The sequence below is a fragment of the Cyprinodon variegatus genome, unplaced genomic scaffold (assembly GCF_000732505.1).
Source record: "Cyprinodon variegatus isolate N-32 unplaced genomic scaffold, C_variegatus-1.0 Scaffold87, whole genome shotgun sequence".
NCBI classification, from domain to species: domain Eukaryota; kingdom Metazoa; phylum Chordata; class Actinopteri; order Cyprinodontiformes; family Cyprinodontidae; genus Cyprinodon; species Cyprinodon variegatus.
The window spans coordinates 986,567-1,002,505 of NW_015150540.1; the positions used below are offsets into that span (position 1 = coordinate 986,567).

General features: G+C 35.2%; 3 protein-coding genes across 3 annotated transcripts in view; all 3 read left to right on the top strand.

Annotated features, from left to right (window-relative positions):
- Positions 1-3,952: 3,952 nt before the first annotated feature.
- Positions 3,953-5,394, top strand: guca1b (guanylate cyclase activator 1B). Its single transcript, XM_015373438.1, has 4 exons — positions 3,953-4,230; positions 4,603-4,752; positions 4,877-4,991; positions 5,132-5,394. The coding sequence occupies exons 1-4, from the start codon at positions 4,027-4,029 to the stop codon at positions 5,254-5,256; spliced, it is 594 nt and encodes a 197-aa protein (XP_015228924.1). The 5' UTR covers positions 3,953-4,026; the 3' UTR covers positions 5,257-5,394.
- A 2,706-nt stretch (positions 5,395-8,100) lies between these two features.
- On the top strand, positions 8,101-12,670 carry oard1 (O-acyl-ADP-ribose deacylase 1). Its single transcript, XM_015373459.1, has 5 exons — positions 8,101-8,412; positions 8,504-8,669; positions 11,668-11,726; positions 11,832-11,944; positions 12,059-12,670. Exons 1-5 carry the CDS (start codon positions 8,263-8,265, stop codon positions 12,204-12,206), a joined length of 636 nt encoding a protein of 211 aa, XP_015228945.1. The 5' UTR covers positions 8,101-8,262; the 3' UTR covers positions 12,207-12,670.
- A 1,056-nt stretch (positions 12,671-13,726) lies between these two features.
- The window catches only part of LOC107083922 (synaptotagmin-2-like), a 90,774-nt gene continuing 88,561 nt past the window's right edge, over positions 13,727-15,939 (top strand). The window contains exon 1 of the mRNA XM_015373489.1: positions 13,727-13,741. The gene's annotated coding sequence lies outside the window, so the exon portion shown is untranslated. The remainder of the gene's footprint in view (positions 13,742-15,939) is intronic.

The window sequence follows — 15,939 nt, forward strand, 5'->3', positions numbered from 1 at the left end:
ATCTTACATCAGCAAAATGTCTGTCCAGGTGTTTTAAATCTCTTGTTTTCCAGCAACAAGCTTTAGCTTAGCACTCGTGTTTAAGGGGTTCAGACTGCTGTAAAGTGATGCTCTAGGACACGTCATACAGGGATGGATCGGACCTTAATGATATAAGTTTTGTGTGCACTCTGTGTATACAAAATGACAATAGTTTGTCTAAGCCTAAAAGAAGTTTTTGAGAAGGGCATCCTGAATGGAGTATCGATATGCGCACAGTGCTGTATATTGACCTTAAAAATGTACTTCATGTTTCTTAAATTATGCTACTTATGTCAAAAGTTATGTAGGGTTGTCTTAATTAAGCCTCAGTATAAATCCAGCAACAAAAAGTATCACAAAGACAAAACAAAAAGGGTACAGCAAAATGGTCAGCTATAAATATGTAGAGACGTTAAAAGCAGGGTTTAGGTATGTAACAATAATCTAACTTTGGCCATCTAATGGAGTGCTGTGATCTGGCTTTACAGCTGAAAGATTGGAAGATGCAGGTTAAGTAAAAGGAAACAAATATCTGTGAAAATCTGCAAATCAAGAATAAATGTTTTGTTCTTTAAAACTCAGCCTAGATGAGACATTCAAGTCTGTGATCAGCTTCTTGATGCTGGAGGATAGATTTGATAAGGGAACGCATTCCTTACATCTGTTCAATCCATCATCTCAAAATGGAAAGAAAATGGAACAGCTGCATAACAAGACATGGCTGTCCGCCTGAGCCTGCGGAGACTGGGAAAAGAATATAATTTATAGTTCTTGTTTACAGTTCAAGTGGGAGATTCTGTTGACAGAACTCCAAAAATCTGACCTTTTTGAAAGACTAGCAAGAGATTGTTAAAAGGAGAGCAGTAAAAACAACTCTCGCCTGTCTGAGCAATATGACATCTATTCTCTTTTCAAATTGAAGAAAAGTTAAGAGAGCTGCACCACTGCATAACATTCAATTTAAACGCCGAGGTAAACAGAAATGTATTGGCTAATAACTCAGTTTTCCAGATCACATGCCTAATTCAAGAAGTAAAAATTACATTGTTACAATTCCAAAAATATACCACAGCACTGAAGATTTTGTCAAATAATTATATTTTTTTTTTATATTTTTCTCTCTTGTACGAAGGTAAAAGGTTTGTTTTTTAAATTTTATTTAGTTTTTTTTAAAGTTATCAAAACTATTTATATAGCAAGTTTTAACATTGTTGGCACGGGGAAAACCAAGTGTGCACGATATAGGTAAAAGTATATCACTCCAACCCTGCATGTTCAATAAAAAAAATAATCTTTCACCCAAATCTTTGGTAACAACTTCATGTTCACAAGCTCTAGTAAATTTTTACTACCCACCTTATTATAGTGAAAACAGCCTGATCCCTACAATAATAGTCTTTTTTTAAGTCTCACTGAACGGGCAGAAATAGGAGTAAACACAACAACCCTCAGGTACAGAACTAAATTGACCATATGAGTTTTTTTGAGAGAGAAAACTCAAACAGCTTAGTTTGAAATATCAGTTGTGTAAGACCAGAGGGTATGAATCATTTTAATCACCAGAGGATAACATCCAGTGACTTCCCAACGGCCTTGACACATCTAAGCTAAGATTATCTCCATCCCTCCTGTCAGCACATATAATGGGCCGGGGCAGTCCTAACCTACATACAGTGCTGCAGGATTTCCTCTAAATGTATTTTTAAAAGGAGTGACACAGTGATTATGTCACTGAGTGCCTCTAACAAGCACAAACACATTTATGGTGGCCTTTAGGCAGATAACTACAGCAGACATGTAATTAGTGCTTTCAGGGAAAACTGAACACTTGACCTCAGTGAATCATCAGACAGGTTAGGAACTTCCTATTCTGGGACTAGATTATAAATGCCACATCAGACTCTTTGTTTTTATCTGCTCATGTTCTTACAATGTAATAATTCATGTCTTTACATCATCTTTGATTTAAAACTGTTAAGTATAAAATATATTGCTTCTCTACAAAGGGATACACTTCATATTGACTACACTAAATCCTAATTTTTCATTTTTTTATGTTTCCGTTAAATCCTCTTGAATCCTCTCTGAATATGTTGAGTACATAATACCTGAACTTTGAAAGAATTGCTATCAATCTTCTCCACAACGCGTAAACTTCTGGCCAAAAGGTTTAGCTTCAAATGTCATAGTTACTTTAGTCTAGGATGAAGAGTGATTAGATAAAATGTGTTTCATTTTAGTTAGCACTGTAGATGGGCACCAGCTTCCCTTAAACACTGCAAAGACTAGGGGGGTATAGACAATGGATGGATGAAGATAAGAAATTGTTAATAAGAACAGAGCAGCTGATTTCTCTCTGTCATTCTGACTGAAATGCAAATGCAGAATAGTTGGCTTAAAGCAGAAGAAAGCTTGACCATGGTTACCTCTAAGGAAACCTACGCAGTCATCTGACATTATTTATGCATCTGTGGGACTTCACATATACTACCATAACACTTATCTCACATCCTCAAGAACTTTAGATTAGGGTCCAAATGCTGCAATTAAAGCTCAAGAGCTACCAAGAAAGTCATAAAGGTAGTAGGACCACCTCAGCTGGTGACCCTCTCACCACCAACTGCTATTCCCTCATGGTGAAAATTTTATGGTAGCCTCAGCTCTATCATTCTGCCCCAGCACAGCTGTGGCTACAATGTGCTTTACCACCATTACTGTGTGAATGTGTGTGTGAATGACTTAATGCAGAAAAAAGTGCTTTGACTCTTTTGATAATAGTGCTCCATAAGGAGGCGTGCAGGTGATGCAGTGGTTAGTGCTCACAACCCATGTATGGCCTTAGTCCTCAACGCGGCTGACCATGGTTCGAATCCGACCTTTGGTCCTTTGCTGCATGTCTCTCCCCCTCTCTTATACCCCCCTTCCTGTCAGCCTTCTATAAAAAAACAAGCCCTAAAAACTCCAAAAAGAAAAAAAGTGCTCCATAAGTACAGGCCTGGTGCATGATAGGTCAACAAAGCTTCTTCTCTCCAACAGAAATGAATAACATTCAGCTAGACGATTTAGGATAGGTGCAGAGGACTTGGGTAAAGTTTTTTTTTCCAATAAGCCACCTTCAAAATGTATGGGACAGTAAACCATCAGGAGAAAATTCATGTAAGGGTTTGCCTCTGATCCAAGGGCTTAACCCTCACTCACAAATTTCACCCAAAACAACAGACCCATGATTAAAGACTTCGATAAATATTAACCGAGAAATATATATATATATTTTTTATTATCTAAAGGAGCAGTTTGAAGATGCACAGCGTTTACTTTTTCGGCATAATGTTCAAGAACCATGTCAAAATAACAGGTAATAGCCAGAGCAATACTTGTTGAAAAAGTGAAAATAAACAGCAGAGGATCTAGGAGCTATGTTTATGTTAACATCACTAAGACAGATAATGGAAAAGGAAAGTAAAATAAGTATGTCTAAGTCAAAAAACATTACCATTAAAAAGGCAAACATTTTCCCGTAAAGATATCCCAACAATTATGGAGGATGCGTTACATAAACAATGCTGCTTGGACCCTTACTGATCCAAGACTTGGGAAGCTTGCAGACTATCTTCAGTTGTTTCTTGTAATGAGTGTATGAAGCAGCACAAAAGACAACCCTTTATGATCTTTGTATGAACTAATTGATTTGGACAGGTCTTCATTTCTAATCCCTTACCATGTGACCCATAGCAGTCTGTATCTCATCCTCACTTTCAGAAGGGATTTGCTACAAGAAAGAGGCGTATAACTGCTCTGCTTCGATGGATCTTTATGCCTTTTTGATTGTTTTTATCTTTGGTGATTAGCTAAAAGCTGTTTAGTAAATGTGAACAAATATTTGTGGGTTCCAAACTCCAGAGAAGGAACATAAAAAAAAAAACCAAAGTTACAAAGCTTAAGCTTGTTGTTTGTAATGTAAGAAATAATTTAGCTTTTGGGGGAGTAAGAGAAAGTCTTCCCATCATGGGTCAGCGCCTGAGCGAGGAAAGTGACCCCGACAAGGAAATCGATGTGGCAGAGCTGCAGGAATGGTACAAGAAATTTGTTGTGGAATGTCCGAGTGGAACGCTATTCATGCACGAGTTTAAGGGTTTTTTTGGGGTCACTGATAACAAGGAGGCTGCAGATTACATCGAGAACATGTTTCGAGCCTTCGACAAGAACGGAGTAAGTACATCAGGACTGGACTCTGGTGTTATCAGTTCTAATGTTGAAATTTGTCAGGCATAGATAGATTCAAAAGGAATTGCTGTTGAAGCAAGACACTGCATTTAAATGATATAAGCTCAAGTAGAGCTGAAAAGAGAAATTTCTCAAAAGTGAGCACGTTTTTAATTTGTACTTTTAATTATTCAATTTTCTTCTTAGTAAATATGTAAAGTTTTTCTTTTTGATATCTTATTTCTTCAGATTTCTTAAAGCATTCTGAATAAGCGTATATTGTTTGATATTTTTTTTGCTTTTTTATTTTTGTTGCCTGATTGTAATTTCTTCTCAAGTATTCTGATTTTTTAACATTTGAACTCTCTATTTTCACAGGACAACACCATAGATTTTCTTGAGTATGTAGCAGCTTTGAACTTAGTTCTCAGAGGGAAGCTGGAACACAAGCTTAAATGGACATTCAAAATGTACGATAAAGATGGGAGTGGATGCATTGACAAAACAGAACTTCTTGAAATTGTTGAGGTAATATTTCCATTAAATCACATAAATATTTAAATTAGTGTCGATCCGCTGGGGATTGCAACCCTTGCTTTTAGAAAATAAAATCATTGTTAATCATTGCAAAACCCTTTGCTGTCACTTACAGTCTATTTATCGGCTAAAGAAAGCCTGCCATGGAGAGCTGGATGAAGAATGTAATCTGCTTACACCAGACCAGGTTGTTGACCGTATATTTGAGCTGGTCGATGAAAATGGAGATGGTGAGAGTTTTTTTCTTTTATGTGTCATTTAAGAGTGTCTGTTTGCCTGCTTTAGCATCAAGTTTAAGTTCCTATATAAGGTTTTGCTTTTGCTTATCGCTGGTTTAACCATTTTTAATGCCTCTTATTTTGTCACCAAGGTGAGCTCTCTCTGGATGAGTTTATTGATGGAGCACGCAGGGATAAATGGGTGATGAAGATGCTGCAGATGGATGTGAACCCTGGCGACTGGATCAATGAGCGAAGACGCAGTGCTAACTTCTAAGGCTGGAAATCCTAATGAACTCATACATAACCATAAAGATTTTGTATATAAATGTTTATAAAAGACATAAATAAATTATGTCCAGAAGTTAGACATATATGTTCTTGTTGCTTATAAAGCATTTAGTTACAGATTCAATGAAACCGTGACACACTGAAGAACAGTGTAAATAATTACTGCCTATCTTATTACAGGTTTGTTTTACAGTCATAAACACATACTCTATGTTCTGTTGATTGTGTCATTAATCAAGAATAAATGTTGTTCAATAAAAAAGTTTAAAGATGACTTTTTTCTTACTTGTGGGTATTTATTCATGAAAAATATTCCTGTTTGACATTAAGCTCAGTAGAATATTGGGTTTTCTTTTTTCTTGTGAAGGCAAGAGAACAAAACTAAGTGATTCAGCCAGCAAATTGCCCACCAAGAACTGATAATAAGCTGCAGCCGAGGGGTTTCCCTCTAAAAATGATGGAGAAGTAAATGTTGGCATCATATTCAGGGACAAGCTGTCAGAACACTCTATGATTTAAAGGGGATTACATAAACAAACAAAAGGGAAACTACAAGATAAACCAGCTGAAACTGGCCAGGGCATATTGCTAATCTGTTGGCTTATACGCAGAGTTGCCCCAGTCTGTGCAATCACTGGATATTGTGACTGCAAACAAAACCTGTATTAGCCAGGAATGTTCCTGGGCATGCATAAATGAGGGGGCAGGTGGAAATGTGAAGAGAGCATCATTTGTGCACAGATTACTACAGCATATTCATATTGTTGTTTCTTCTTTGGAACACACTGGAAAAAATAGCTTTGTTAAAATTTGGGTTGTTGCACTTTACAAAATTTGGCAGGTTTTAAAAAGTATTCATATAAAGGCTCTATCAAAATACAGAAGAAACAAAAAAAAAAAAAAATCCATAACACTGAAATAATGGACTTCAAACCTTTGTGGAGTAATGTAATACAGGAATCTAAGGGAAGTTTACACTTTTAAAGAACATGGAACCACAAAGACATATAAGTCTGGTTGTGTTCCAAGTGTTTTTTTTTTGCAGACACAATTTAAAGTGTTGCTGGTCAGAATGAGCACCGACATATTTGGTGGATATGCTTAGGCAAGAAAAAAAAGGGACCTTATGCAAAGTGTAGTTATGAAATTAAAATAAAGGGATATAATCTCTCTTTTTTGGCATCATTAGGCAAAACTGGCAAATGATGTACTCATATCCATAATAATAAATGGGAAATCTCAATAAGACTGAGAAAACAGCTAATTTTAAAAGTTTTCTGGCAAAGTGGAAGCATTACCACTTTTAATATGAATAACCAAACTACATGTAGCCCAGTATAAGGTCTACCCTTAATGATTTGAATAGGTCAGGTTAACAATTGGTCTGTTATTACACTAATGAAGTAGAATAAGCAGGGAAGTAATCTTTTCCTACTTTTTGTATCCTGATGTATTATCAAAGAAATTTTATTTTTTTATAGTTGATAAGCTTATATTAATTTTTATAGTTGATAAGCAGCAGAATGTTTCTTTTTAGCTGTTGAAGTATAAATTCTTCCATGAGCAGACCTCCATGACTAAAGGGAAATTTTCCACCACAGAACAAAATTGTTAGTTGGATGCTATAATTATTATATTCTGTGTATGTTGGTTTCATATTATTTGGGCTACTTGACATCCTCCTGCAAAATCTTTATGATCAGGAATATTTTTCTCGTTTTTGGCTTTTTACATCAGTTAGTGTTTTTACATAGTTTTTTTTCTCTCATTCTCTCTCTAGCTGGTCAAGCCTTTTTTTCATTGACTTAATGAGTACAAAACATGTAGGTTATACAATATACAGTTTTGCATGGATTGACTCTGAAAAAAAGTAGATGTTTTCACCAGTGTTTTCCTTTAAAATGCTTCCCTCCTGGACCTTTTGTTTAAAAAAAAAACAATAGGCCGGAAGCCATGTAGTGTTTTTATCATGTTGCAATAGATATAGTATCTATGTTGCAGCATGCACAATCATAGATGATGGTGCATCATCTACGGCTCATTTTTTTCTTTTCAAAGGAGCCCGACAGCATAACTGAGCCACATGCTTCACTGTTGTCTGCCTTGTGTGCTGCATTTCTTCTTCCTCCAGAAATATTGCTGATCCATATACCTGTTAACTTTATGTTATCTCACCACAAAACAGAATCCCATTACCTCATTTAGTGAGTACATTTGGGACAAATCTATCTTGTATTTAGGGTTGGCAATGGAGTACAAACATTGAGGTCTTCAGTTCATACCATGTGGCTTATTGTGGTAAATGAAACTTGAGAGGCTGTTTTCACCAAGTTTTGCTGAAGGTCTTCTTCAGTTACTGGCAGGATTTGACCACCTGCCTCCTTCAAACTTACAAAACATGCAAAAAATACAAAGCATTTCAACTATATCTTTAATATTTTTAGGGATTTATTTGTTTTGAACACATTTCTAAAATGTAATAAAGCATTAATGGCAATAGTTCAGATAATTTAGATGTTCTTACTTTACCAGCTGATGCAGCAAATTGAATAACTGTCTGGTTGCATGATCAGGTCACACTTAACCCCTGATTTAAACTGTTCTTGTCTACCTAATTTATTGCTCCTTAATAATTGTGTTAACCCGGTTTGCATTGGGAGCAAATACGTTTAGGCACAACCAAGGTCAGTACTTTCAATGCGCCCATTGAAGTCAACATCTAAGCGTCACAGCTGTAGCTGAAATCAAACTCCGCCTACAGAGTAGCGCCGCTTTCTTCCCCGGTGTGAAATTGGGGCGAACCCATCTCCATTCTCATCAGGTGTTGCTATTCTCGCGAGATTCTCGATGTTTTAGCTTTGGTCCTGCTGAAAGAAATTGAAAGCAAATTGTGTGTTAGATACTAAAATACGTGGCCTGCCTCAAACGTCTTTTTATTATAACTTTAAAGTTCCGGGTCGAGCTATCAAAGCAGTGTTAATCTCGGAAGCAGATGCAAACAATCCTGCGTGGTTTAGCGTGTTCGTTTAGACAGACGGGTTCACAGGTTTTAACACCGAATCAAGCCACCAAACAGGATCTTATTTCATGGTTGCAAATGTCGTCTGAAAGTCAGGCCCTATGCTCAACTAGAAAAGTAGAGGTAATGTTTAAAATTACACAGTTTCCTATTATAGCTGTTGTTGCTGCTCTGACATTTTAACTCTGGTGAAATGCTGCCCCCTGGTGGCTAGCTATCAGAAGGCAGCTTGGAACTGAAGTATGTCACCGGGGATCTGTTCTCCTGCCCACCGGATGAAGCCCTGGCCCACTGCATCAGTGAGGATATCCGCATGGGGGCGGGGATAGCAGTGATGTTTAAGAAGAAGTTCAAAGGAGTGGAAAGGTTAAAAGAGCAGAGTAAGTCCGACCAGCTATATAAAAAGCCATGAGGTGATATTTATTCTCCTGTGATGGAAGTTATTATGTCTGATATAAAACGTGCTTTTGTCAGATTTTCCATTTTAGCATGAATTTTAATGTTGTTCTGAATGGAAATAATAAGGTATAAAGGATATATGAGGAACTATCCTTGAGGCGCCCATCATATTTGTTCGTACATTTTTATTTAGGATAAAAAAGACAAATGTCCCCTTAAACAATGGAGACACCAGATTAGGTTTTGTTTTAATTACTAAACATCAATATATATATATTTGTTTTGTGCTCTAACTTTGCTTTTGGTTTTATTCATAAGGGCTCACTTGTAACGCATACCTCTGCAGAAAACATCTGAGCCATATATGAAAACACTGCTTTTCAGGAGAAACTGGCAATGATAAAATATTATTATATTATTATAATATTGATTTCCAAAGAGGACAGAATGCAGTTGGACAGAATATTGAAGGTCTTTAGCAGTGATTTTGTTCCCACTCGTGTGAACATGATGAACTGGTCGATGTTTTCCATTAAGATGGTTTCAAGGCTTAACCTTGTTTCCAGCAGAACTCTGAATACCAGTCAGCAGAAAAGCTTATGAGCCACATAACGCTTTTCATGCTTCATATGACATTTAATCATTGTGTTTCCTGTTTTAGGACAGTCAGAATGACCTAAATTATATAATGCAAATTAGATCAAATGTACATTTTTTAAATAATTTTGTTTTGAAAGTCAGAGGATTACATAAACTTTACCTTTGAGATAATGTGGTAAAGCTCAGAACATATCCTGTCTTTGAAAGTTTGACTCACAGCTTTATTAGTTACCAATACTAAACTAGGGCTGGGTGATTAATTAATCTTATCTTTTAATCAGGTTTTATGTTTGAGGATCAAATTTGTTGAAAGCCTATTTTTTATACCACTATTCTTGTTGGGCTTCAATAGCTCAGTGTTCATACATTTCTATTCATCATTAATAAATTAGCTTTCTTTGTTTAGTAAACACTTAATTTCCCCTTTCCCCTAATACCCTTAATACTGCTTTTGATCTTTGACCACTCTTCATTATATTTTATTTCTGTTTCTCCATTTTTTTTATATCCATCCTTCTTGTTTCTCAGCAAAAAGAGGATTTGTTTATTTAATAATGTTTGTGTCCTTTAACGTGTTTTGATATGAGGTACATAAAGCCTTCAACTAATTAGATCAGAAGCTTTTGCTTATCATCATCTGATTCATTTTGCTTATCATCATCTGGTTTTCTTCTGATAAATTGAGTCTTTGTTTAGTGTGTTATATTTTTATTGTTTCTTGTGAAACTTGATTGTTTTCCAAACATGTTTATCACCTTGAATTTTATTGCCCTTTAAATTAGGGTCACCTCTAAAAGGGGATGATTGAAATCAAAGCTAGGTGTTTAAAACATCATATGTAACTTTTCATTTTTATAATGAAATGTGAAAAAAAGATTAATTTGATTTGGTTGGATAGAATCCTGTTACTGTGTTTAAGGCAAAGCATCTAAAACCATCTTCCCTCCTTCCCTCCTGTGATATGATGCATGGGAATGACCAAGCATTGAATAACTCAAGAAGGAGATAAGTTAGGCGCACCACAGATGGATATGTTTTGGTACGAAATGTTTGTATCAACCCCTAACAAGCAATAACCCTTGTTAAGATGCTGAGTGACATTTCATATCATACTGATATGGACTTTCTAACCCCTCAAAGAAAAAGTCAGCTGTTATCTAAGACCATCCTGTAAAGCCAGATTACAGCATTTTTATGGTAGTGTAATTTAAACACTTTAATGACAAAAGCTCAATGGTTTTTTTTTCTCACTTTGGGGGAAATAAACATGTTTGGCCTGGTGAAAAAAAAAAATCCAATTGTTTGTTTCAATGCCCATAGTTTCATGGAGGAGAAGCAGCAACAAACCAGTTCAGTTACAAGTTTTGTTTGGGACGATTACAAAAAACGTTTGAGGAGCTTATAGATGGATATAACTCAAATGTAAGGATATTTGACCAAATATTTTAGGATGATAAAATAAAAAAAGAGAAAAACAAAACCTCTAAAAATATTTGTATCATTTTTGAATTTTAACTAAGAGGATTTGGAAATCTAAGACTATTTAAAGAGGGAGAAATAGTTCTGATTAGTGATGGATTAATGAGGCATCTCGAAGTGTTTCAGCACATTGCCAAACTGTATTGATCCAGCACTGATACTGTTTTACAGAATACTGACACCTGCTGGACATTTAAAGACACTACAGGGAGCTTATTCGACACTAAAATGAATTGATTTGATGATATAGTTCAATGATATAATTGAAGTTATTGTAGGTTATATTGTATTATTTCATATCTATGTTTAAATTGAAAATATCTTTGATATTTTTAGATGCAGCCAATAAATAATGTAAACATATATCATAACGTAATCATTTAGGGGAAAATGTGAATAAGAAGCTTGTGGACTAGGTTTTTAAATCAGAATTTTAAAATAATAAGTAAAGTAAAACAGTTAATAAATTAAAATCAAGTTGAAATTAACTTTATTTCAGATAAATTGAGTGATAACAGAGAGGAAAAGTAGGATACGAGAAATTAACGTTCTTATTTCTTTTAGGCTGAATTTTAATTATAAACCGCAAAAGATGAGACACTTTTTTTAGCAGATGCATCATGTTGACAGAAACGTTTTTAAACATAGTTTAGTGTGTCAGTCAGTTAGAAACAACTCCTGTATCGGTCACACTACTTTCTTAAATGACACCCGCACCGATACAGTGTTTTGCTCTATGGGCTCTATGTATGCACCGACGCATCTGTGTTGCTGGACCCATCACTAGTTCTCATCAATTAGTCTGAAGGAATTTTGTATTCTTTTAATACAGTTCATGCAAATGTCTTTTTTACAGTCGTCTAATCTTTGGTGTCTTTTTTTTCCCATGTATCTTAATAGAGAAGGTACCTGGACAGTGTGCAGTACTGGCTCACCATGGACGGTTCATCTACTATCTGGTAAATATTTCATGGCTAATCATTATGATACGATAAAAAATAATTCCAGTATTCAGTCGTGTAACTTTGCCTTTTTTTAACTCTACTGTAACTTTATCCTCTCAGATCACGAAGAAGAAAGCCAGCCAGAGACCCACGTATGAAAACCTGAGAAAAAGTCTGGAAGACATGAAGTCTCATTGCCTACAGAATAATGTCAAGAGAATATCAATGCCTCGGTTTGTAGTAACGTCTGTGGAAACTGTTGCATTATGTGCTGAATATATTCACTAATTCTTGTGTTTTTTCCGGGAATCATTAAGCTATATGTTTATCTTGTGTCTCCCTCTCAGTATTGGATGTGGCCTGGACCGACTGCAGTGGAATAGGGTGGCAGAGATCCTGATACAGGTCTTTGAACACACAGATATCTCCATCACAGTATACAGCCTGCCCAAGAAAGAAGAGACCGCAGTGATGGAGGAAAATATGCGTAGATAGTTTATGGTTTTGTTTATTATGTGTAATCTTCCCTGTATGCACTTTTCTGTATGACTCCCACAGTAGTGTAAAAGCCGTTATGTAAGGAGTAAATTCCAAGTGAAATAAATATTTTTCTTCTTTTTTGTAACAGCGTGACACAGAACTGCTCAGCAATGGTGTTAATGAAAAACCACACTCAGCAGTTTTCTGCTCTCTCACTACAGTGAGGCTCCTCCTATTCAACAAATTAAGATTTTAAGGCATTTTTGATCAATTTTAGTGTTTGACTTTTAATTTTTACTTTAGAGGGATTCTAAAATATTTATTTAGTTTCATTGTTAACCCCACCCCTTATCGGAAAAGCATACTTTTTAAAAATGGGTTTTAAAACACTAGTTAAAAGGTTTAGGTTAAAGACTGTTTGCTTAAATACAAATTTAAGCATGTAGTAGAATAACATAGCTAATGACTTTTATATTCCTTTTGTGGTTGCTGATTTTTTTTTTTTAAAGCCTTTAATTTTGTCAGATTGGGCATAGTTTACACTTTTGGTTTTAACTTTGAGATTTTCTATGACACTAAATATTGTGCATGTCCATTACTTGTGAAATCTCTACTTTTAAGTCAACCAGTGCCTTCATTCACCAAGCATCAACTAAACCATTGCTATAAGAGCAGCGTATAGTGAGGAACAACAAATGTAAATGAAAATTGTGACAGTAATATTCTAAAACTTAATCAGTAAGCTTGCAGAATATAACTCAGTGATTATAATACTAAAGTAAAAGTCAGACTAAAAATAAGCTTTTTGCTTAGAAGACTGTTTCTAGGAGAGCTAAATATTCTAGAGAGATTGTCAATGAAAGGGAATTTAGTGAATAAATATTACTAGGAATAACAATGGCTTAATAAAACACATTTTAACTCTTAGAAAACAAGTGTTTAGGACCCCCTGTAATGTTTCTTCATATAAAATTGATTATATCTAATATCTCTGAAATGCAATAAAAAGTGTGTCATCACTTAATTTCTTAGGGTTCATGGTTTGTTAGATACACCACCATGTTCTTGCTCCTCTTTTCTTCTTTAAAACCTAAGTACTGCTTTTGATCTTTGACCACTCTTCATTATATTTTATTCCTGTTTCTCAATTTTTTACATCCATCCTTGTTTCTCAGCAGAAAGAGGATTTCCTTTAACATCTTTTAATATGAGGTAAATAAAGCCTTCAACTTATTAGATCAGAAGCTTTTACTTATCATCTGATTAATTCAGACTTTCTTCTGATAACTTGAGTATGAGTTAGAAATGGCTGCAGTTTGATTAATCTAACATGGAACTCACTAGTAAACAAACACCTTTATTGATGGCCACATTACTGCATCATTCTAACTTTAATATATGCTTAATATTGTGTTTATGAACAACTTCAAATGCTACAGGAATCTAACCATCATTAACATCCGAAATCTTTTTTTTTCTTCTTTTTTTTAGATTACAGAAGGTTTTGTACATCTGAAGATGCTTACTGTAGCAAGAGGTGGATAGTGGAGGTCCGTAAAGTAAAAATCTAGCCTGGTTGTCCTTCATCCTGTTCACTTAACTAAGTTATTGGTCCCTGTCTGTTGCTCCTGTTCCTTCACCTCTCATGGTGTCAACAGTAAGGACACCTTTATGGCTAGAAAAAGGAAATCTGGACTGCTTTACCAAATCTAAAGAGCCTCTAGCCTCTTAGATGTCCTTATGCAACAGAAATGCACATTGATGATGTTAATCAAATAGGAAATACAGCCATCTGAAAAAGAAAAAAAAAGGCAGATGCATAAATGTAGCTAAAAACAACTGAAGCTCTCCATTATTAAACTCAATACATATAAAGTTGTGTATTTTTCCTTGTGTCATACAGAGTACACATAAAAAATATATTAAACTCTGTTTGGTGGGCTGTGTTAATACATCTTGTCATGCAAAGGATTGTGGGAATCCATATGGGTGCTAAGAGCCAGATAGTAACATTATTAGGACCCTGTGCTAAATGAGTTGTTGATAGGAAGCATCCAACTTTCCTCACCTCCTTTCTTTTTGCCAGCACTATTTGGACAGCACTTATCATGGCAACTGATGAAACACTTTCCCTTTGTCTTAACTTCCTGACCGGTTTGCTGTGTTTGGATTGAGCCTAGTGGATTTAAAAATGCAAAGGTTTGAAACTAATCTCTGTACAGGCTTTTCTTTCTAGGCCTAGATTGTCAACCTCCACTGGGATTTTTACTCCAACAATTTATTTATGTCCAGCTATGGTCAATCGCACCACAGTTAAACATCCATCCCTGCATTTAGTGTATACTGCAGATTTAATTATTGTTTTTAAATAGCCATCTGCAGTTCAGTCACTGAGGTCATTAAGTTTGTGAATCATGTGGCCCATAATCTAATAAACAAGGCAGCAAATGTACAGTTAATTTTTTTTGGGATCAAAACAGTTCATCAGACAAATTGTATCACACTGCCAGGGATCACGCTATGGGTTTGTTCATCTAATTATTATCAGGCTAATGTCATCAAGATATTTGAAGAGGTCCCAATTGTTTCTGTTAAAGTATAAATGCCTATAGAGAAATCTGTCTCAGGACAGTAACGTTGAAAGTTGGTATAGAACATCTTCAGACCCTTCTATCACTCCCATTGAAAGATTTTTCAATATCATCTATGGTTCAGCTGCTTAGCTGACTTGTTTGGGCACATGAAACAAGTCAGCTAAACAGCTGAAAACATTGATTCTGAGAAAAGGTGTCAGATTGAAATCTTTAAAAACAAACCACATTTTTACATCATCAACGTGGCCATACAGTTTTTGGTAGAAACATGATAAACAGGCCTAAAAGTTTGTTCCCCTATCAGTCATAAATTAAACGATGCAAGAATTATATGGATACCACTTATTATGCCAGAGTTATCGGCGTTTGTTTGTCACAACATCATACAGGCGATTAAGCCAAGATTGTAAGGGGAGAGATTGGCTGAACAACATGTTTTCAAATGGATGCCTTTCCCAAGCAATTTAATGTACAAACATGAAATTTGGCGGTGGACATCTTCAGACCCTTCTAGCACTCAAATTAAAGGCAGCTGGGTTGTATATATTGTACTATTATTCTTATGGTCCTGTGTTGCATTTCTAAACTTAAGAGTTAGTTTTTTTCTAATTTATAATCAGCCATGCTTCTGCCATTCACTTCTCTCTGATTCCTCTATTTTCAGGAATGCCATTAAGCTTTTCTTTCTGCTCATTCCTAACACTTTACCAAAGTTTTTCCTTCCAAGTTTAGCTTATTTCTGGATTAAATTTCTTTTGTTATTTTACATTACTTCACCTTCGCCTATATTTCCAACAGTGGCTTAATTCTGCTCTCTTTCTGGACAGGAATTAAGCTTTTCTGTTTGCTGCTAATTAATAACATGCCTGACATGTTTCTGCTGTTGGCTTCACCTTGCCTCTGCATTTACCTTTTCTTCTATTTAATATAATTTCTGCAACAGTTTAGTAGTTTAGCATTCTAATGGCTGTTTTGCAGGAATAGCAATTTTTCCAGTTATTATCATTATTATTATTACTATTATTATTATTATTATTATTATTATTATTATAACGCAAGATGAAATGGTTATTTATGATAAGATATACAATTTAATGACCTAATTAAGTAATTAAATTTAACAAAATACATATATATATATATATATATATATA

Bases quoted from the DNA above. Each gene is read 5' to 3' on its own strand.
- guca1b (XM_015373438.1), top strand. From the start codon at position 4,027: ATGGGTCAGCGCCTGAGCGAGGAAAGTGACCCCGACAAGGAAATCGAT. The intron at 4,753-4,876 runs GTAATATTTCCA...TGTCACTTACAG, and splicing joins AACTTCTTGAAATTGTTGAG to TCTATTTATCGGCTAAAGAA. The intron at 4,992-5,131 runs GTGAGAGTTTTT...TTTGTCACCAAG, and splicing joins GGTCGATGAAAATGGAGATG to GTGAGCTCTCTCTGGATGAG.
- oard1 (XM_015373459.1), top strand. From the start codon at position 8,263: ATGCAAACAATCCTGCGTGGTTTAGCGTGTTCGTTTAGACAGACGGGT. The intron at 8,413-8,503 runs GTAATGTTTAAA...CCTGGTGGCTAG, and splicing joins GCTCAACTAGAAAAGTAGAG to CTATCAGAAGGCAGCTTGGA. The intron at 11,727-11,831 runs GTAAATATTTCA...TTATCCTCTCAG, and splicing joins GACGGTTCATCTACTATCTG to ATCACGAAGAAGAAAGCCAG.